This window comes from Esox lucius, chromosome 5 (genome assembly GCF_011004845.1).
Source record: "Esox lucius isolate fEsoLuc1 chromosome 5, fEsoLuc1.pri, whole genome shotgun sequence".
In the NCBI taxonomy this organism is placed as follows: Eukaryota; Metazoa; Chordata; class Actinopteri; order Esociformes; family Esocidae; genus Esox; species Esox lucius.
The window spans coordinates 29,682,051-29,704,942 of NC_047573.1; the positions used below are offsets into that span (position 1 = coordinate 29,682,051).

Sequence of the window (22,892 nt, forward strand, 5' to 3'; positions counted from 1 at the left end):
AATAAACATCGGCTAGGACGTGTTAGTCATGTTTGTTGCGTCACAAATGGAACAATTATGGCCTATACAATCCGAACATTGGTCAGGAAGTGACTTCCGAGGACTGGTTTACAACCTGAAGTTGGATTACAAAAACAATAAAAGCATATTAAGATATATATTTTTTTCTGGTTTCTATATTTGTGCTTATTTTTGTCCAGAATACCTTCAGAAAATCAACATATGATTTAAAGGGGAATAGAATAATTAAAAAATAAAACTGCATTTGTATACTTATTTATTAAAATAACTAAGTTAGGCAACTCCCATTTACCCTGCAAGTGAAAATGGGACATCCTTACACTCATTAACTGGTCTTTTGCAATAACTGCAATAACATTTCTGACTGAGGGTCCAATTGGTGTCGCACAACCTTTTTTAACTAAATAAATTAGTATTGAAATTGTGTGTTTCTGTTCATTCCCCAAATTATTTATTTGCATTGGTTTAATTACCAAAAAAGTATAAAAAGCCTGTAAAAATGTCACAAATCTGAAAGGGGAAAATATAAATTCATAGCAGAGTAGTATGAGATCTTTCCTTTTTCATCAATATGTGGTTAAGCCACATAAGCATAACCATATCTGTCTCCTAATTGTATTGCTGAAACATAAGATCATTGTATTAGTATAGCCAGATATACAATAAATTCATAAAAACAATGATAATTTTTATAAAATAATGCATGACAAAAGTTTACAAATACAAAAGGAAGGGGGTTGAGGTAAGCTATTTATTTTAATAACAGGTTTACAGTTAGAAACACAATTCCCATTCTTTTATGACAAAAATAAATACCTGCTTGGCTAACAGATAAACTCAGTTTTTTACCTTATGTTTAAAAAAAAGATATTGCATAAAGGACAGCTTCATGTGTTAGAAATAGACAGTGGAATCATTTGTGTTATCTTCATTCCGTTCGTAGAACTCTGTAGTGTACATGTTCATGTGTCAAGTGGACCGTCGAATATATAACATGTATTCATTCTAATGACCTCACATATAGTCCATAAAATCAGTTTGAAACGTTCTTAGAAAGGGTTAATTAACCCATATTGGTTTTCCCGTTCTTAAAAAGATATTACACCTTAATAGCTCATTTAAAACGTTTAGCCTATTTGATAAACAAAACCTGAGATCCAGTGATGGCCAAACGAGGCTTCGCTGCTAGCATAATATCCTGCTGCTAGAAGAAACGGTCATGAAGACTCGAATTGCCATCACTAGTGAGATCTAACTTTTCACAGATTATCGTAGCATTGTTGCATGCAAAGGAGCTAATAACGTAACATGATCAACGCAGGCACAGATCAACTCAGTCATTCAATTCCTTATCACTCCCACCGCTTTTCTCCAAACAGCCCCAATAAGAAGCTAAAATCTAAATCTTGGTTTGCTGAATCCTTGCCACATAGACTAACTAAAGGGTTAATCGGACATCAGTGATCTCTCTTTAAAATGTAAAAACAAAGGTGAAATCAGCATAAAACATTCATACCTCAACAATACTGTTTCTCAGGCAATGTCAAACTACTTCAGATCTCACATTACATTGTTAATGTAGAAAATCAATTTGCATTAAAAGTTTGCACTTTCTTAGTTCAAGCTGTCTGCAGACATTTAAACCGTGACGCATTTCTGACCGTTGAACCTCTAGCTGCGCGAGCCAGGCCGACGGTGAAAGTGCCTGGGTATCAATTTCAATTCAACTGCGGGCTGGCGTAGTGAGACGTATTTCGGCTCTTTCGCTCCATTTGCTAAGACACCAGAAGCTTGGCAGCATACAGGAGTAGTCCGCCGAGGCCTGCTGCGGCCGCTACAGCAATGGCCCTAACCAGCAGGAACTCTACAGAGTCCTCCAGCTTGGTGTGCAGCCTCAGCACCTGGCGCTGGGTGTCCTCGCGGCTGCCCGAGTTCTCCACCACGTGGCTGGCGAGGCCCCGCTTCTCGTTAAGGGGCATCTGGGCTGCGATGCGCTGCTCCGCCTGTTCCTGGGTCAGCCCGTCCCGGAGCATGAGACGCGACAGCTGGGTGGCGGGATCGCTGGAGCAGGAAATGGAAATATATTCAATTGAGTCAATTTGCCTCCGGGATGATATTTTGTACAGGAGAAAGTATAAAAATATGCACGGTGGTGTAGTTTCAATATCATTTCTATTTTACGTATTACAAATAATGCAAGAAATATCATCTGATACTCAATATCTGTAGTATCTGTAGTAAGTTAAGCTATCAAAAACGGCATGCTACTTAGTTCTTTGTGATTCCTAGGGGTATAGTGCAACAATCTAGTTGCGGGAGCACAATATTTAAATTGTTTTCATGTAATAATTTTGTCAATTACTGAGTTGTCGTCAGACAGATGCAGCCCATTGAATAGGCCTGTCATTTATGCAACATCTGCCTACGCCCACACATTATTAACTAATTATGTTGTAATACCCACAAACAGCAAGTTAGGCATCAAAGCATAAGACAACGTCACTGTCAAAAGTGATGGAAGCGTTTTCACATTTCACCTGCCAAAAGTCCAAACTGCGTTGTTATTGTGGGCTATATGGCTCGGTTAAAATATAAATTATTCAGCAAAACAGATGTAGCTTTGACACACTTAAGACAACAACTTAAGAAAAAACAAGCATCTTTGTAAGAGGGCAATATAGTTTCAATGGGCCTAATAATAGCAAGAAATGAGAGCAGGATATGGGACACATCTATTGGTATTTTATTGAAAAATGCATAGAGGGCTGTAGGAGAACATTCTTTAAGTGAAAGGTACCAATCCCACACCAAACATAAACATAAGGCAGATAAAATGTATTGAGGAAAAAACTTAGTTGAAAAGTATGCAAACATTTTCACAAGTAGCCGCAAATGTGTGTTTTCCTATTTAGAGCCGTGGTTCTCAAACCTCTCCTGGGGATCCCTAGATGTCTCACAGTTTGGTTGCAGACCTGAACTAGCTCACTGGAATAAAGTAGTTATGTATACTCAGTAGACAAGTTGATCCGGTTGTGCCAACTCTAGAATCTACAGAACATGTTGAGCGACTACTCTCCCCAGGAGAGGTTTGAGAACCGCCGGGCTAGAGCCAATCATATTTGAGGATGCAGTGGGTTCAAACCTTAAGAAAACAACAGAGCCTGAGGCGCTCTTACCAGTAGACTACAACGGTGTGGTGGAGGAAACGAGTGAGGCGCCGCGTCTCGAAGAGCAGGGGCACGTCTAGCACCACGTAGCGATAACCTGAAGGGAGAAACAGAGCAGCACTAAAATAGAGCAGTCCCAGCGGAGCCACGGACCGCTCTCTGCTGTACTCTGTAGGCTAACTCCTACCAGTCCACACTATGGAACGTTTCATGTAATGTACAGATTCCATTAATTATTCTCTCTGACTAGTGTTCATTTTGGCAGCCATTTTTAATGTTATAAACACTGGGCTACTTTTAGTTCAATAAGGCTGATGTAAGTCAGAAGTCGCCTTAATATTCATGATTTGACAGAACAAAAATGCTAAGACTAAGGTGACAGACTTACATGACAGTCCAGTTAGTATCACAGTGATACATTACATAAAAATATAGAGAGAAATGAATATTCAATATGATCATCATGACATGCCTCAGTGTCTTCACAACATGCTGTGCACCTACTAGCACAGACTTTGGTGATAACTCATCAAACGGGAATAGACGATTAGCTAAGAATATCTAACTCATAAACCCATTATTCCCCCCACCATTATTTTAAACCCACCTCCACCACCACCTCCACCAGCCCAATCTCCAACCTCCACCACCACCAGCCCAATCTCCAACCTCCACCACCACCAGCCCAATCTCCAACCTCCACCACCACCAGCCCAATCTCCAACCTCCACCACCACCAGCCCAATCTCCAACCTCCACCACCACCAGCCCAATCTCCAACCTCCACCACCACCAGCCCAATCTCCAACCTCCACCACCACCAGCCCAATCTCCAACCTCCACCACCACCAGCCCAATCTCCAAACTCCGCCACCACATCCACTAGCCATATCTCTCTCCTTATCTTATGTTGTGTTCAATGCAGTATGACAACTATAGGGCTCCATAACGACCTAGTAGTTACCTCTTCTGACCCTTCAGAAACAAGAGCATCAACAGATGAGATGGGGACGGGCTTTAGTTAGCTAACCTCGGATGAAGTAAAAGAGGATCTGTTTGAGCATGGCCTTGTGGATCTCGGGATGTGTGATTGAGTTGAGCAGGCGGCGCTTTTCTCCGTTGGCGAAGATGAGCCCACCCAGCTTCTGCCGGTCGATCTCCCCGTTCTCCAGCAAGATCTCGGGGCCAAAGTGCTTCACGATCCGGAAGTAGGCTGGACTGTGGGGCTCCACCACTGGCAAAGACAAAAGGACACGGTTAGTTGAGACTGATTAAAGGCATGGGACCCGTGCATTAAGTCATGCGACGGAATGTGCACACATTTTGAAAAAAATATAATTGGACATGTGCTCCTGTTAGTCCGTCCCTGTAGCAGTGTTGTCGTCCAATTGGTGCAGAATGAATAAGACCATGGTGTCTTTCTCACAGCCATTTATTATACAAGTAAAACTTACAGAACCCCTTCAAAATACATCAGCAAGGGTCATTATTTTAAAATGACCCTGGCTTGAATACTGATTCAAGATGGCACGACAGTTATCAAAACAAATCGTTGTGGCTCAAAGAAAGTTTGGACGTTGTTAACTGTATAAAAGTTCTAAAATGAATGGGACAACAAGATGGAAATGTCAAAATGGCCCAAACTGTGTGAGAAAAGCAGTGACAGAGAGGTCCCCGTTTACATCCCATAGACTTTACCTTGTCTAGCCACCACATCAGCGTCGATGATGGGGCAGCCGAGCTCTCGAAGCAGAGAAGACACAGTGCTCTTCCCTGAGGCAATTCCTCCAGTCAACCCTACCAAGAACATCCTAGCAAAACATGAGGATGGATCAGAGCAGCTGGGCACTTCCACGTCAAAGTACCCGCGAGTACAAACAGGCAAGTTCAAAGCTAAAAGTAATGTTTTGCCTATATAATTGCCCACTAATTTTACATCCTAAAAATCTAAAAGACCTGTTCTCTCCATGTCCAAAGGAGACAGCAATCTCACATTCTTATTAGCTTAGTTCAAAAATACAGTTAAATAGAGTACAGCAGAGCATATTACATTTGAGTACAGTTTAATGTATGTAAATCTACCCTACTATACATTACTGATCTTAGCTGTACTACCTAATGTGCTGTAGTCTACTACGCTTTACACAGACGTCCAAACTCGTTAAGCATAAATGACTATATAAGGTCCAGATATCAGATTTCAACAACTGGTTCAAAAGTCCATAACTGGTTATGATTTGATCCAGACCAATCACATTCATCATTATTTAAATATAACCTCAGGGTGGAATTATACAGTGCAAGAGGATACTGCAAATGTCAAGTTGTCCCAGGAAGGAAATTCATAAGCATAATTATTCACTTGTGTAGTTCAGAAAGCCATTAGGTAATTCTGTAACAGTAATTAAATTATCTGGTGTAAATCTACTTTAAATCCATTGAGGAGGAAGAGCATGAGTCCTAATGCGCAAACTCAAAAACAACATGGCACCTTTACTGGGTTCCACTTCGCTCAAGAAGTCTGCACGGCTGCAGACACTGGAAGGGGCCATGAGGTCTATAATCAGCACCTACACCTTAAATCATTTCGACTCATTCAATTTCGGGACTCTAATGCAAATAGGGTATCCCAAAAGGGCCGGGGGGGAGGGGACCTATTGGGATACATCTCCCCTTCACCGCCAAAAGTGCCTCAGTGCTAGAAATGTAACATGCTCATTATTTAAATCTCATAAAATGACGTGGATTTAAATGGGCTGTATCTCTTCCCATAACCTAATGTCTCTGCATGAAACAGGCGAGTTGAGTTTAAAGTTGCTGAAGTACTTTGCTTGCCTGCATCAAAACAAAGGTCAAAACGCCCCCTACTGTTAACACATTCAAATAAGAAACATGAAGCAGCTTACTGAAACAAAACCAGGAACCCGTACAAATATTAAATCTACAGTTAAATTCGGTACATACAAATCAAAATGTTATCAGTACATGCCTTAATAGTTTGTGGTTTATTGCATGCGTGTAGTTGAAAACCTGTCAATTACTAGCATTACTAGGCAATGGCATTACTTGACGCTGACTACTGTAGTAGCGAACTACTGTAGTTAACGTCAGACTAGTTGCTGTCTGATCACAGTGAATTTGATCGGATGACCGTTCATGCGGTCCAGTTAAGAAATTGCAATATTTCAGTAATCTCATATGTGAACTTACTTTTGATCTGTGAATTATCTTATCTTAATAAAAAACCGGGATCCGGGATTAGGTCAATTCGGTCAAAATGAAACGAGATTGCACCAGAGCTGTCAGCAGTTAGCTAGCGTGCTTAGCTACAAGCCTTGTCTGATGGAACTTTTTCACCATAGGCAAGCGTTCAAATAAGTATGCCCAGCCACTGGTCACCGATGTCATTACGAATAAAGTTGTCAACAATATAAGCCTAGTTTGATGAAAGTTGACAGTGACTGGTTGCTGGCTAGGTAAGAAACGCTCGCTAACTTTAGCTAAGTGCATCTATTATTACTTTCCGGCATTCACTAGAATTCTCTAAATGGTTCCCCCCGATCTGTCTCGACTCGAGCTTACTTGATAGAACACTTAAGACGTAACTTGACAAAAATAAACTACTGGTGTTTCTGCCATCAAAGTGGACATGCCTTTAGAGAAATGTCTTACTAAAGCAATCCTATTATTGGTCTATAACCAAACTTGTTTCTGTCTTGAGTAAAATTCAACTCTTCTAGACAATTCTCCACAATTTATTTATTCCAGAAACAAATAAGCCTACAATTCATTGTCCATTCCTTAAGACAAAAAGTAACTGGATTCCGAAAACAGTCAAAATTATACAACTAGTCCAATGCCTTTGGCAGGCTTCCATCTTGCGGTTCATTATTGCAGCTGGGGTCAAACAGGTGTTGACACATCGGGGAGAACGGAAAGGCTGGAGGCGTTGTGAGACTGCTTTGACCTTTTGCCCTTGTGTACGGTTTCACCACCATTTTCCCCTTCCTCTCGCTCAAGCCGGCCCCTTTTAACAAAATGTTCTATCCTGGACTCCAGGCTTTCACAGCATGGACGTTCCAGCAATGGTCGATAGGTGCGTTGTCTGGTCCCTTCCATCAGGCAGCAATCGGGAGAGGAGGTCCCACCTGTCAATAGAGAAAAGATACTTGGCGGTGGTAAATATCCCCAAAACCTTAGCTTTTGTTTTTCTGTTACACACCCACATAAAGCAACTGAGTATATATACAGCTCAGGAAAAGATTAAAGAGACCACTGCACTTTTTCTTTCCTTTCCAAAAAAGTTGAAAAGGAAAGTTGAGTGAGGAACAGAAGCGTTCAATTTGCAGTGGTCTCAATTTTAGCCCTTTTGTTCCTCACTCAAAACCTTCCTTTTCAACTTTTTTTGGAAAGGAAAGAAAAAGGTGCAGTGGTCTCTAATTTTTCCAGAGCTGCATTAACCTTTAATCATAGTGTGACAGATTGGGAAAGTGGTTTGCAGTGGTTGTCAACCTTCTTCAGGCCAGCGATCCCTATCCATTATCCAGGTCCCTTACTGCCCCCCATCAAATAAGATGTAGGCTAATTGCCCTGAATAATAATTATTATTATTACTGATTGTTATGATTATTATTGTTGTTACTATTGTTATCAAATATCATCAAAAAAATACTATAATTGAATGACAACAGATGTATTAGTTTCCCAGGGAAACAAACAGCAGCCAATCAGAAACAGCTAGCAATTTAACATTGAAATCTTAACAACAACCAATCAGAAATACCAAACAATAATTCTTATGAATTGTTCCAACAGAAAACAAGCTGGCACAAAGTTTGTGATGCAGTCAGTTATTGCAGTCATGTCAACAAAGCCACTTGTACTGAATAGTGTTTTAATGTGCGTCTGGTACTTTCTTGGGAAGTCCGACAGTGGAATATCCCTCTTGTAAACGTGTAACCACTGCGATAACGAGGCGTTCACAGTATATCACCCAGAGAAATTAACGCTTTTAAGAGAAAGACATTTCATGGCTAATACCGAGAGTTTACACAGTAAACGGCATGTGGGTGACATTTTATAGATGATACTTTGACATCCTGTTCCCGTGAAGGCAGCACGGAGATGCGCCACAAGAATCTGACCGAATCAATGAAGAGAAGAAGAGTTACGATATACCGTCTCGTCCAGTCGCAGTAGCATAAACGTTGCAGACCAGAGTTTTTTGCAAGTTGTTGACATTTTAAACTCGTACTGTAGGGAATCTTTTGGGTAAACTCGCCTTAAAACAAACACCCCCCAAGGACACTTCAACACCCCATTTTCCAAAATATTGCTTCCAGCACCTCCTGTCATCCTCTGAACACCCCCTGGGGGCGGTACTGTCCCCATTGAGAAACACTGGGTTAGAGCATCGGCAAGGTTGCCAGATCAAATCCCAGAGCTGGCAAGGTTAAGATTGTGTGTGAGATTAGTCAAGATTTAAAATGAAGGTTTGACTGACCTGTGTTCTTCAGGCCTCTGATCATGCCATGGAGGACCTGGGTCTTAACAGCCGCTTGGGTCCAGTGCTGCTGAAACGTGGCCAGGGCATGGTTCGACTCCTCAGTCTCACTACGCCAGCTCAACCCCTCAAAATGGCAGTCGAACAGCACCAGGGGAAAGTCCACCGCCATGCTGAATGAAAAATTGTGCAGTAATAATAAAAACAACAAACAATAATTAGGTGGGTGCTTATATTTGTCTTATTTCACACGTTAGCACAGGAATTCGATCGAACAACGTTTTGGTTACTGGACTGACAGTTTAACCCACTAGACTGTGTCACTAAGGCAACAGGTTTACAAAGCGACAGATACAACCTAACTGTTTTACTGTTAAATGTTTCTCCCCACACGTTTTTAAATGTCTTGTCAAACAGACTGATGAGTTTTTTTCCCCTGCAAATGAGTGGTTGGCAGCGTCTCAGGATAGCAATGCCTGGATTAACTTACCTATATTGAGGTTTTCTGGGATTCTTCTCCACATCCAGAAGTGTGTCTATTATCTCAGGAGCCTCCAGCTTTTGGCCAATCAGCAGTAGCACAGCCATCATGCACCGCACCTTGTGGGAGGGAATGACAGAGCTCAGCATGGAGGTAAAACTAGGGCAAAATGTATTCAATTAGTTCTCAACATGCCTTTCAAAAAATGCAAAGGGCAGGTACCAACTCATCCATCTTACACAAAAGTAAAGCGTGTGTGTGTGTGTTGACTGTCTTGGAGTCAAGGACCATCCCATACCTGGTGATAGAGGAAGGCCAGTCCTTTTATCTCAAACATAAAGAGGTCATATGGGTCAGTATCGGTAGGCAGGTGATTTTGATGGACAGGCTGGACTGTGGCAGACAGGATGGTCCTCTGGAACTGCAGAACTCCGTTGCCCACGTCCATCTTGCAGAGATTGCGGAAGTCATGAGTGCCCTCATAGCTGAAGACCAATGAGAATGGGAGAACATATGGGGCCTATCATAAGGCTTTAAGCTCTGCTGCTTGATCATTCATCTTCGGTCAATATCTTCTGATTTTGTTTTTATCAATAGCCACAATGTTGTTTAAAAGGAGAATGTATTGCAACTTTGGTAAGGGTCACTGCATATATATACACAATCCTTGACTTATTTCCAAAGTAATAAATAATTTGACACCACCCACCGTTTGGCGGCCTCCTTCATTAACGCCACATCAAGAGCCCCGCGTGGGAAGTAGTAGCGGTAGGTTCTAGACTGACAGTCGAAGCGTGCACTGAAGCCATCCACTGCAGGGGACCATTCGAGAATCCTAATGTCCTGGGGCAGGACTCTGTTCAGCATCTTCACATAAGGGAGCTCCGCCGAGTCGACTTTGTTCTTGACATCGACATCAACGTTAGCCGGGAGTGTCACTCCTACGCCTCCACAAAACTGAGTGGAGCGCAAGTCTATAGATATGACCTATGTCAGGAAAATGAAAAACTGAAGGTTAAGAGGTAAAAAAAAAAAAAACAACAACAAAAGACATAAGAGTTGGGATTTCACAATCAACAAGATTACGGTCATAAATGGACAGGTAAAAACCATAAATCCAACAAAGCCTAATAGACATCTCCATTCCCATATTATCTAATGTCATTGAGTTAGGCTTGGAGAATTTGCCAGCTATTGAACCATTTTCGTATGATTAGCATGTTATTGTTTGAGGTGCAGTATACGAAGTTGTATTACCTGGGAAAAGGCACTGACTCCTTTGTCGGTCCGTCCACAGCGGTGATAGTTTGAACTCTGGCGATCCTGAATCAGTCGAGTCTTCAGAAGTGCCTCAAACAGTCTGGCTTCCACAGTGTTTTCCGTGTTCTCCTGGACAGCAAAACCCTGGTAGGCCCAGCCAAGGTAAGCCAAGCGGAGTGCAACATGGCGCCGAGGATGGGCCGAGAAATCAAACGGTCGTTCCTGACTACCTCGTTTTCCCTTTTTCTTGACACCAGCATTAGTCTGGCTGTTACCCTTCATGTCATCAATGTCAATATTCACGTCCTCAGCACCTTCCTTGACCTTATCCTGAAGCTGTGCTTTTAGTCTGTCCACCTCTCCTTCCAGGTCTCTCACTCTCTGTAGTAATTCCTCAGACATGCTGCTTTTCAAACGGCAAGACAGGTGTAAGAACAACTGTTGATGGTTGGGAAGTCTTTTCGAATGGCAAACCCCTGAATTGTGTTGGAATATAAAAATGATGTTAGTCACCTGACTACACGACTTTATATTAAAAACAGAATTAGCTAGGTTAAATTGTTTGTACTCAGCGATTAAAATCTGGAAACGGTACAGTACGGTGCTGTATCTCTTGAAAGATTGTCTAATACAACTAGCTACATGAAGTTAGCTTCAAGCTAGAATCAATGTTAAGAACTGGGCAACGAGGCAACACATCTAATAGTTTTTACCTGGATCTGATTAAATGACTCAACAATATTATTTTACCTTTCTTTGACATGTAGCTTCAAAAAGTGAGATTTTTGGGGTGAACGTAAATAACTTTCGCAAAAAATGATATTCACGTTTCCATGCTTCAACCAGGGTCGGACAAACATTTTAGACGGACTTTTCTTCTCTTAACTTAATGGCTGATCGTATCCATGGAAGGTGCATATACCGCCACCTACCGTACCGGAGTGTGAGGCCGCTCACTGCCTGCCTTTCCTACATCCTCCCGCTCAGACCTGTAGCCCAGAGAAATCGACATACAGCCTCAGTTACCATCCCGCCCCCCAGCAACCCCTCTACATCCCACTTCCTACCCTCCCCTCTAACCTTCTCATACAACCTTTCCCTCTCAACATCATACTGTTCACATTACATCAACACGTTCAACCGTATCCTCCACTCAACACCAGCACATAGCCCTGTTTCATGCTTACCTATGACCTTCAATGACGCGTTCAGTCCTGTATGTCCTAACCGTAGTCGACACCACATCACTTTTTCTCTCCTACACCCCATATTCCTCACCTTGACCCCCACTGTCCACTGCACCCCATAATACCATCTCCCCTTCTTGCTATCATTCCACTTCCTCTGCCAACAGTCAACACCTACCCCCTTTATTAATTTCCCCCCGTCCTAATGGTACCTGTACACACACTCTCTCCTTCCTACACGCCTTCCTAGCCAATCTATCAGCCCGTTCGTTACCCTCCACACCAACATGAGCCGGCACCCAGCAGAACCGAACCACCACACCCATCCTCTCCAGTCCCAACAACAACACCATCATCTCCACCAACAGGTCTGATCTTCCAGTCTGTAAGCTGCCTAACACCGCCGCTGAGTCGGAACACACCACCACTCTCAAGGGTCTCACCTCCTCCACCCACCTCAACCCCAAGAATCATCGCCACCATCTCTGCCGTAAAGACAGACACCTGGTCTGTCAGTCTCTGAGCCGTCTCTACACTAAATTCCGGCACATACACCCCCACACCAACCCTTCGATCCTTTGACCCATCCGTATATACGATTTAGCTGCATACCCATACACAAAACACCCATAGTCTAAAATGGACCTAATCAGCGTCTGATACATACACACCATACCCTACCACTGCCAGCATAAGGTTCATAGCCCTTCAACATCTCACAGCAATATACTGCACGTGGTCCTCCAAGTCATCTTCTCATCAAACCATATGCCAAGGTACTTCAATTCTGACACCCGCACCAATTCCTGCCCATATAGACACAATCTCATCCCTTCAACCTTTCTCCAAGAATACAACATAACACACGACTTGGCCACTGACATTCTGCACCCCCAAGTCAATGACCACACCTCCACCCCATAACTGTGTCCTGTATTTTCTTCATTACCCAGTCCACCTTCCTTCCTCTTTTCCACATTGCCCCATCATCTGCATACAAAGCCACCCCCATCCCTGGACACACTGCCCCAAACATGACATCGATCATCACCACAAACAACACTGGGCTGACCACACTCCCCTGCGGCGTACCATTAGCAACCTCAAACCTTCCAAACAAAAAACTCAAAATCCAGTTATACAGCCTACATACTACACCCAACCTACATCAACCGCCCCTCTCTCCACATGGTGTCATATGTCTTCTCCACATATACACCACACATATTACTTCCTTCAACGTCAGTGCTTTTGCTATCTCAGTGCTAACCGTGACCAATGCATCTGCAGTGGACCTACCCCTCCTGAACCCACTCTGTGCATCACTCAAAAAAAAAACTATTCTCCAGAAAAAGACCCAGCCTAGCCACCACCATCTTCTCCATCAGTTTACCCAGGTTGGGTAATGCTATAGGCCTATTACTCGCCGCCTTCGTAGGGTCCTTACCTGGTTTCAAAAGCGGTAACACCACTGCTCTTTTCCACCCAGCCGGAACAGTCCCAGACCTCCACACCTTATTACACAGCTCCAACACTGCTCGTCTCACACAATCCAACGCTTTTTCAACCATCACATTACATATCCGTTCTTCTCCCGGGGCCGTCTTCCTACACCCCTCCAAGGCTTTCTCCAATTCATACATTGAGAACTCTACATCCATCCCCTCACCGGTCTCCTCTTTCCTCACCATTACATCCCCATGTTCCCTGAGTACATCCGCTTGCCTTCTCATACCCTCCTCCGTGATATGATCACACCGATGCACACCCTCAAACGCCCCACCTAGAACATTGGCTTTATCCAGATTTGTGACTGCAGGAACACCACCTTCCCCCAACACTGGAATCCCCCCATGTCCTTCCCCACCACCTTCGTAAACATCCTCCACAACCTCACCGTTCGTTTCCTTTGATAATCCCTTAACTTAACTTCAGTCAGACCCTTCTTCAGGACTCTCAATGTAACATCCCTCTCCACCAGTCCTTCTGTGCATTCATCCGTCCACCTCAGCACCACCCTCCTTTGACCACCACTTTAGGACACCAGTATCACCAGCAATGCAGCCAATTTCCTAGCAGTCACCCTCTCTGCACACACATCCACAGACTCCTCCCCTACCACAACGTCCCCCAATCCTCCACACACACGCTTATACTCTTTCCAATCTGCCTTCCTAAAACACCATCTTTGAGTCACCACTCTACCTTGTATACATACCCCAAACCCTAATTTACAAACAACTGGATAATGATCACTACCTACTGTAGTCTCCCGATGCACCTCCCACCAGAACTGCGGACCCCAGCGTCAGATCCAGACCCGATTCTGAACCCCTTACAACCCTTCTACACACAGCTGCTACATGTCCCATACACTGACACTTGAAACACAGCAGCGGCGGGGGTACATATTCCCTTACATAGTAACTTATGAACCCCACCTGCAAATTCCAACAACACCGTCGGGCAAACCTGCTCGCTCCCCCCCCATCTCTTCTCTTCATCCGCCTCGCGTCCACCACTATACCTCCTGATATCACACTCTGAAGCTCAATGTCAGTTCTTCAGGCACTCCCGTAATCACCCCTCTCTTTTTCCCTGTACTTCCCGGCACCTGCACTTCACTCGTCCACCATTTAACACATCCATACTCAACAATCCATCCCTTTGCGCTTCGTCAGCCACAACAATAAGAACCTTACCAAAACGTAAACACCTTTCATCTATCACCCGCCCAACCTCCGCCTTAATCGCTTTGGTCAAAGTTACTTTCATAATCGCAAGATTATTGAAATACTTTTATATATTTGCTTAGCTAGATTCATTATTTTCAGTTTAGCCGTTCTGCTAAATAATATTATCTTAAATGAATCTAGCTAAGCAAATATATAAAAGTATTTCAATAATTTTGCGATTATGAAAGTGCAAAAACATAATTTTCGAATTGATCATACCTTACACCAGCTAGCACCTCTTCTGTATTGAGTCCATTTGATAATAGTTCCGTGTTTTTGCTCGTTTTATTGGCTGGGTAAAATCGTACACTTTTGACTAATACTTTACTAAGGGGATCGCTGATGTTTGACTGGAATAGGGCTGACGATTGACAAGGGGAGGACTGACGATTGACAAGGGGAGCACTGACGATTGACAAGGGGAGCACTGACGATTGACAAGGGGAGGACTGACGATTGACAAGGGGAGGACTGACGATTGACAAGGGGAGGATAAAAGCTTAATCGGGGTGATGTTTGATAAGGCGACAGCGGATACTTGACCAAGGGAGGGGTCACGTTTGACCGATGGAGGGGTGATGACTGAGTAGGAGGAAGAACGGAGTTTCTGGGGACGAATGATAATGTTCCTAATATGGATGCTGTAACCACCACGTTATACCCCCCTCCACACATCCCCCTCCCTCCCCTCTCACATCCTTACTTACCTCCCCACCTGAGTTGGATTCCCCATCCTCCTTCCCCCGAACTCGCTTCATAATCTTTTTCCTGGCACCCCCGGTATAAGACCATACCTCCTGTCTCCCATCCACATCAGCGATGCCCACTCCTCTCCCGTCTGAACTCCCCGCCATGCCGGCCTCATTCACGGTACAGCTGTTCCCGCTTCCGCTGTTGCAGTAAAGCTATCACGTCTCAATCAGATTCTTCCCACCAACACACAGTGCCTGACAACTTGCTTTCAAAAATCTCCCGCCGAAACGTTCCACTTCCGTCAACAATCAATTAGAGTAAATCTAGCTCTGCCTATGAGTCAACCTGCCTCTGATATTCGTGATGTAGAGCCTAAAAGACACCTTGCAAAATACTCCGTTGTCTGCAGTGTCTCAGGTCTATGGTTGTTCAAGCCCTGTCAAAACTCTTCTGCCCATTTTCTGAAAACCTGACTAAAGACTATCTTCAAAAAATCTCTAGATGTAATTATTTCCTAAACGTGTGCCAAATGTAACAACAGAGTACCACAGATCAAGATATATTGAGTTATATAATTTTCGGTTATGGCTTCAACGTGTGGCTAAACTAAATGTTCTTGCAAAGTGTTATCTGAATATTGTGTCGGACATTTGCATCAATTGATATTACAATACAATCATCATTATTTAATTCATGCATTGATGTGCCAGACCATGTTTTTTTTACGTAGTACCCTGCAAAATGTTTTTTGGAAGACATTTCGGTAACAATGTAAATTAAATGTTATACGTCACCTGGGCACGTCATAGTTATGCTACTACATTACGCATGATAGCCTAAATTAAGCTTTAGAGACAGCGCTGTGGAAACTTAAGACGAGAAGATTACTGCCACATACTGTGAGAACACAAAATAACGAATTTTGATGGTTAGTAGACATTTATTTCAGTGTTTTAATTATTAAAACCAATTCTAAACGTACGGAAAATCTGCGACTTTTAATTATTTGAAATCAGCATTGTAAGATGGTATTGGAAATTAAATGTAAAAAGGAGGTCTCTGTATGCTTGATCTATTCAATACAATGTATACTGAATGGATCAAGATGCCTAAAAAGCCTAAAAATAATCCCATCACTTCACCATTAATCTCAAAATGTTCCATTCTTCCTTTTTTGTGTTTTTAGGGCACTCGGGACCCAGTGTGTCAGGGAAGCTGAGACATGGACCCTAACAGAACAACATCTGACTTGGAAAAGGTTCTGGATTCTCTGTGAGTATACTTTTTACATATCCAGACATTGTAAATAAAATAAATGAGTGAATCATCAGGCCTTGGTACTGCCTGGTACACAACTGTAGCCTACATAATATATTTCATCATTCCAAGATTTTGAAACTAGCCATCTCTTATCTCAGTTTATCTTTTCTGTGATAACTCACATCTAATTTAAACGGTTCCTTGTCAATCATATTGGAGGACATGGCTATTGGAGAAAAAGGTCCAAGGTCCTCCCCCATATGAGAAAAAGGTTTTTAGAAATGCTGAAATGCGCCTGTTTGATGGCTATTCCTTTTAACGGTCTTACCACGGACACCAACCAACAGGTGTATTGATCCGTTGGAAGACCTGACCACCATGGGAGCAGAGGACCCACTGTCTGATGCACAAGTTAAAGGTGAAATGGCATTACTTTGTTACAGTTGACACATATACAATCAAAAGAAGGTTTATGGGTCCGTCTGTAAAATGTGTACTGGACTAATTGCATCAATGACCAGAAGACACTGACTGGGAATTATTAAATTTTATTGTTTCAAATATGTTTTAGTCAAAATCATTCCAAGTGCCTTAGATATTCCCCACTGAAATGTTTTAGCCAGTCAATCTATCAGTTTGCATTGACTTGTAGTTTCCTCATAGTTGACTTAGATGCTAGCCGTACTATCCCCTCAAATCCTCTACTTTTCAGTGTGGACTAGCAAATATTATTCTAGTCTCATTCAGTGAAGTAAAAGGAAACAAGCTGTGTAATTTTTTATAAAATTCTGACTTGTAAACATTAAAGGCAGGACGATACTATTCTATAATTTATTCTTGTAACACATAGAGGGAAATTATAACATTTGGGAACATCAAGACATTACATTGGTGTTCCTGCATTCTCCACAGGCTTGTGTTTTGATACAGGACCTTCACTAGAAAGTACAAACCAACCAAATTAAACCAATAAAAACATTGTATAGATCTCAGACTTGTGTTTTGATACAGGACCTTCACTAGAAAGTACAAACCAACCAAATTAAACCAATAAAAACATTGATTAGATCTCAGACTTGTGTTTTGATACAGGACCTTCACTAGAAAGTACAAACCAACCAAATTCAATCAATAAAAACATTGCATATATCTCAGGCTTAAGTTTTGATACAGGACCTTCACTAGAAAGTACAAACCAACCAAATTAAACCAATATATATATTTTTCCCTCTTCCAAAAGCAGTTTTTAACTTTTAGTTTACTCCTCGGAGACAGGGAAGTTAACCCTTTCCTATTCGGAACAATCCAATAGCGTTCCAGGATGTCTTTGAGATGTTTGCCAGCTACAACCCGAGTTGCATTGATGCTGTGGGTCTCTCCTCCCTACTGGACACAGTGAACATGAGCCTGAGCCCTGAGCAGATGGAGGCTGCCCTGCAGAGTGCCGACTGTAACGGTGAGATAATTCACAAGGACATAGACCCACAATGTGTCCTGGAGGAAGAAATTACACTCTCGGAAATGTCACTCATAATGACATAAAAATCAATTAGCTCTTCTTACATATTTTTGTATTGTGTAATTACTTGATATGATGTATTGGATAAAACAAGAAACCAGGCAAGCCTAGTTCAGCCGGCCCGCAATAAAGTGTGTAAATCGTTGCTGCCCTCTCAAGATTTGAACCCAGGTCCCCCATGTGAAAGGCATTGTTGTTAACCACTTTGCCACTGAACTGGACTCATGCTGAGCTTTAGTATAGCATCTTGACATTATATTATTTTCACTCATTTACATCACATCAAGTTTCAATATTTTGTTAGACACCATTAACTAGCATTAACATTTCTTATTAAGTTTACCTCCAGCACAAATAGTATCCATGAACTGTATGACTTTTGCCACTGGCTGTTTTAAAAGCTTATTGGCAAGTAATATGTTGCTAGAAGCCATTATATTGTGTTTTAGTGTTTCCTATTAAGTTTATCTCCTCCACAAATAGCATCTGTGAACTTTAAGGCTTTTGCCACTGGCCGTTTTAACAGCTAATTAGCCATTCGTGAATGACATTGATACCATAAGTACTGTATCAATATAGGTGACGATAACTGACTCTTTCGTCAAGTGAAAAGACAAGAGAATCGTGAAGCCAGTGAAGTGTTTCTCTATCCTGAACAAATCCTAATATCCACCAGAACTGTTTCATTTTAGGCTTCCTATTACATAGCTACGTAAAGTTGTAGCCAGCAAAGTTTTTGTCTGTCCTGAACCTCAGGCATCATGTGTGTTGACTGCTACAGGAGTCAAATGCGGGACATTCAAATTCATCATGGAGTGCCTTTACATGACAATACTCAAAAACAGACATTGCTTTTAATGTCTGTCCCTAATGGAATGATTACTGTAACATTAGTACAAAGGAGGATAACTGAAATGTGAGGAACTATTGTTTTCAGGAGATGGTGAGGTGGGTTTTCAAGACTTTCTGTGTGTGCTAACTGACTGTCAGAAGTTTGCCAGGTGTATCACAGGTAAAAAAAAGAAAAAGAAAAAAAGAAGCTATTTTTCTGTTTAAGGGAAAGATAGCTTACACATGCTCAAAAGAACAAAAATATCATAATTATTAGCTTATTTTAATCCTCCGTCCCCTTCTCGTTTTCTCTCCTCCAATCCCTTCTTTTCTCTCTCCATTCTTTCTTTTCACTCTGCCTTGCTTCACAAGTAGCAGAGTCACCTGACCAATCACAGTGCATGGATGACTCAGACTCTGTCTTCTACAAGGCCTTTGTTCAGATACTGGATGACGGTCTAATTTCCAGCAGTGCCGCTGAGGAGATAGTTCTGTAAAATACAAACAATCCTTCTCTAATGTCAATTCCAATCAAGCTATAAGCTCAATATGAGCAAGAACTGTAAGGTTTGCTGTGAGATTAAATGTTAGGTGAGGGGATTTTTGCATGAATTATCTGGGCAGTCCAACATGCCGGAAAAAGGTCAACAATGAAAGTCCCTCTCTGTCCATTTAGCTATTACCAGAAGAAGTCACTGTGTCACGTCTTCCGCACAGTGCCACAGCAAGATAGGAGCGGGGGTCATGTGATCACCTATTACGCCAAAGGGGCTCACCTTGTTGGTCTCCAGCCCAAGCAGCTGATGAAGTACATTGAATCTTGTGGTAAGCAACATCTGGTAAACCTCTGAAAAGCATTTGAAAATGGATTTATTTTGTGTGCATCACTTGTTTACCTAGTGTAGATTTTAACACTGGATGTAAAGCATTCATGTAGGTGCTATACATTGGTAAAGGGGAGATATCCCTAATTTAGCTACACCTCCTGCTCCTGTTACCATTTTTAATTATTCCCTTGAACACCCTAAGCATTTTAAGTGCCGCCCAAAAAAGACCTAATACAAATTACGACCCACCCTCAACTTGAACAAAAATAAAACCTGAATGAGATTTAAGTAAATAAAGGTATGTGCATTTTTTAGTTAACATTGGTGGACACCAACCTGTCTTGATCAATCATAAAAGGTTTGAAATGGACAAAATGGTGACTTACTTGCATTGAGTACCTCATAAAGAAAAACATTTGTTTGGTTTAATAATCAGGGTATTCTCTGTATTCAAACTAACCCACTGCACCTGGCCCCAAACATTCTTTAGACTGTCATGAACATTACTGCTGTCTAGTAACAATTAACATGACCTTTATCCTTACCCAAATGTCATGAACATTACTGCTGTCTAGTAACCATTAACATGACCTTTATCCTTACCCAACTGTCATGAACATTACTGCTGTCTAGTAACCACTGACATAACCTTTATCCTTACCCAACTGTCATGAACATTACTGCTGTCTAGTAACCATTAACATGACCTTTATCCTTACCCAACTGTCATGAACATTACTGCTGTCTAGTAACCACTGACATAACCTTTATCCTTACCCAACTGTCATGAACATTACTGCTGTCTAGTAACCACTGACATAACCTTTATCCTTACCCCACCGTAAACCTATCTACAACCATATCCTCATGTAAGAACGTAGCTGTTTCGTGCAGTGGTTCAAATAATAACAGCGTACCCGATCAAATCAAGGGAGCAATAAGTTCAATTATTTATAAAAAATTGCAGCAATATTGTCCAAGTTGTGTTCCAGTATCATCTCGCAATCAAATGGTCATTCTCACCAAAATATAAATGGTTGGCTTGTCTACCTAGAACGATGCATTTAAATTCTATGGCCCACAAGCCACTCTCCCACATTCTACCCCCCCAAGCTAACTGGACAATATAAACATGGCACATTCCTGAGGTTGGCAGAGTGTGACTTAAAAAGAGAGAATCTAAACACAGAGGTCCTTTTGCTCTTAACTTATGTAGATAAGACCAACTGTTACAAAACACACACCAGGAATACTACACTAAGGTAGAGGTTGCTGTTCCACAGAGAGCGAGCTGATTGGTTATTGGATGTATGACTATTTGTCAAACATTTGCTGATGAACATTGGAATTCTCAAGATGAACTGTAAGGTTATTAAGTGAACTTAAATGTGACACTTCATTGTCTGTGTGTGTGTGTGTGTTTCCCTTAGCTCCCAGTGTCAGTCCATACTCCAAGCGTCCCAGCTTGAGCATTCAATCAAAGATCAAACTAGGCAGGTGTGTCACCAAGCGGCCTCCCTTGACTAGCAAGGATTTGGCGAAGAGCTGGAAGACCGTGGAGACTGAGCAGCAAATAAGACAGGTAGGAGCAAATGAGAAGAACCGCATAGCGACTACCTCTTCCTCACTGTTCAATCAATCAATCAAATGTATTTATAAAGCCCTTTTTACATCAGCAGTTGTCACAAAGTGCTTTTACAAAAACACCCGGCCTTAAACCCCAAGAGGCAAATAACAGTAGTGTTGAATTTCAGTGGCTAGGAAAAACTCCCTTAGAAGGCCGAAATTTAGGAAGAAACCTAGAGAGGACCAAGGCTCAGAGAGGTGGCCAGTCCCCTTATGGCTGTGCCGGGTGAACATATTAAGAGTACAAATTGTAATAATTAATAAATGCATGTGGGCTGAGCCCAGAGTCTATTTAAATTTAGTCCAGGTCGGAAGCATGACCAGATGGACAAGGACAGGGAGAACACAGGGGAGGGGGGAGGTGTCAGCACAGTGTCAGCTGAAATCGTCAGGTATCGTCTTGATCTGCAACACAACCAGGAGGACTTTGGACAGGGACAGCAACGGGTCTTTCAAGCATGGTACTCCTCAGGTGTGGGCCAAGACCTCATGTGGCAGGAGACAAAAATTTATAAAATGCATTCCTTAGATCTGCATGGATTTATAGTGGAGAAGAACTGACCCTACTCCCCCAGCACAATAAAATAGCAGCATAAAACTGTTGCCTTGTCATCTTAAACTGACCAAAAAGTTACACAGAACTAGTGATTCTTTATTGAGTAATTGTTATAGTATCTTGAATAATGTATATTGTTGAATATTCAGTTGAACAGCATGAGTTGATGAGGAGGTAACAACATTTTCAGAATGCAGAATAACTACTGTAACTGACGATACTTAGAAAAATAAGAGGGACATTTAGTACGATTGAGAGATATAGTGCTCATCTCTCTCTTCTTTCACTTTTTCTCACTCTCCTACATATCCTCCTTCTCTTTTCCTCTCCATCCTTCCTTCCCACAGCTGTCAATCAAGTATCCAGGAAAGGAGACCAAGGACATGATCACTCCGGTCAAGGTCAATGTGGACCTGCAAGTGAAGGACATGGAGCGTCTCACCTATGACACGATCAACCAGATACGCCGCAAGGTGCTCCAACTGAAGCTGTCATGCTACCCTTCTCCCTGTCTTCCTCTATTCCATCCAACCCTGATAACCCTGTATCCGTGAAATGCTTTGTTAAAAACAGTTGTTGACGAACAAACACTTACTTAACGTTAGTTTTTCCCAGAAATACCAGTTGAGGTAAATAAAATACTATAAATGAATTATACAATGTAAAAGTTATAAGAACTTCCTATGTTCCCTTGACATTTGTTTAACAATGTGCTCTTTGATATGTGAAAACGTGAGCACAACTTGATTCAAATTAATGACTCTTTTAACCCCATTCTAATCTTCAAGTCTAAAGAGGGCCTGAGCTCCTACCTGGAGATGCTGAGCCTGTATAAGCAGCGGGATGCCTGGGTGTCTTGGGGCTTGCTGCAGTGCTACCACAGCCCGCTGGAATGCAGTGCCATGGCTGACACCTTCTCCACTTATACTTGGAGCTGGAGTGCATGCCGCAACTTGCTGCACCCCTCAACCTACGAAAGTAGAGACGCAACCCGACCCTCCTGTCCCACTAATATCATGGAGTAGGTTGTTTGTAAGATTGTCAGTCAGTCATCCATTAGGGCTTTTCCGATTAAAAACTGGAAATATGACAACTTTTTACTTCATTGTATTCTTAATAAAGTGCCTTTTACATATTTTCAACACCTTGCTTTTATCTTGCATTTTATTGTTAAAAAAAACATTTTATTTGGATTATAGTATTCTGGTGTCAAAATGGAATAACAC

The 22,892-nt window shown here is 42.1% G+C and overlaps 3 protein-coding genes across 6 annotated transcripts; 1 reads left to right on the plus strand and 2 right to left on the minus strand.

Annotated features, from left to right (window-relative positions):
• Positions 1–753: 753 nt before the first annotated feature.
• Positions 754–6,691, minus strand: dcakd (dephospho-CoA kinase domain containing). Its single transcript, XM_010901215.5, has 5 exons — positions 6,399–6,691; positions 4,887–4,999; positions 4,219–4,422; positions 3,198–3,285; positions 754–2,082 (listed from the first exon to the last, which is right to left on the minus strand). Exons 2-5 carry the CDS (start codon positions 4,996–4,998, stop codon positions 1,797–1,799), a joined length of 690 nt encoding a protein of 229 aa, XP_010899517.1. The 5' UTR covers position 4,999; positions 6,399–6,691; the 3' UTR covers positions 754–1,796.
• Positions 6,692–6,928: 237 nt separating this feature from the next.
• On the minus strand, positions 6,929–15,083 carry pus3 (pseudouridylate synthase 3). Of its 2 annotated transcripts, none has more exons than XM_020046193.3 (7): positions 15,062–15,083; positions 10,430–10,908; positions 9,882–10,159; positions 9,471–9,657; positions 9,182–9,291; positions 8,692–8,864; positions 6,929–7,336 (listed from the first exon to the last, which is right to left on the minus strand). In XM_020046193.3, exons 2-7 carry the CDS (start codon positions 10,832–10,834, stop codon positions 7,092–7,094), a joined length of 1,398 nt encoding a protein of 465 aa, XP_019901752.2. In that variant the 5' UTR covers positions 10,835–10,908; positions 15,062–15,083; the 3' UTR covers positions 6,929–7,091. The 2 variants fall into 2 exon arrangements, with proteins under 2 accessions (XP_019901752.2, XP_010899519.2); XM_010901217.5 differs by lacking the exon at positions 15,062–15,083 and adding an exon at positions 11,183–11,334.
• Positions 15,084–15,890: 807 nt separating this feature from the next.
• Positions 15,891–22,715, plus strand: LOC105028470 (EF-hand calcium-binding domain-containing protein 3). Of its 3 annotated transcripts, XM_010901242.3 has the most exons (10): positions 15,891–15,975; positions 16,234–16,319; positions 16,655–16,725; positions 17,620–17,763; positions 18,764–18,838; positions 19,030–19,150; positions 19,334–19,482; positions 20,915–21,066; positions 22,014–22,139; positions 22,455–22,715. In XM_010901242.3, exons 2-10 carry the CDS (start codon positions 16,270–16,272, stop codon positions 22,689–22,691), a joined length of 1,125 nt encoding a protein of 374 aa, XP_010899544.3. In that variant the 5' UTR covers positions 15,891–15,975; positions 16,234–16,269; the 3' UTR covers positions 22,692–22,715. The 3 variants fall into 3 exon arrangements, with proteins under 3 accessions (XP_010899544.3, XP_034148046.1, XP_034148048.1); XM_034292155.1 differs by lacking the exon at positions 19,030–19,150 and having other exon boundaries at positions 19,375–19,482; XM_034292157.1 differs by lacking the exons at positions 18,764–18,838; positions 19,030–19,150 and having other exon boundaries at positions 19,375–19,482.
• The last annotated feature ends 177 nt before the right edge of the window (positions 22,716–22,892 follow it).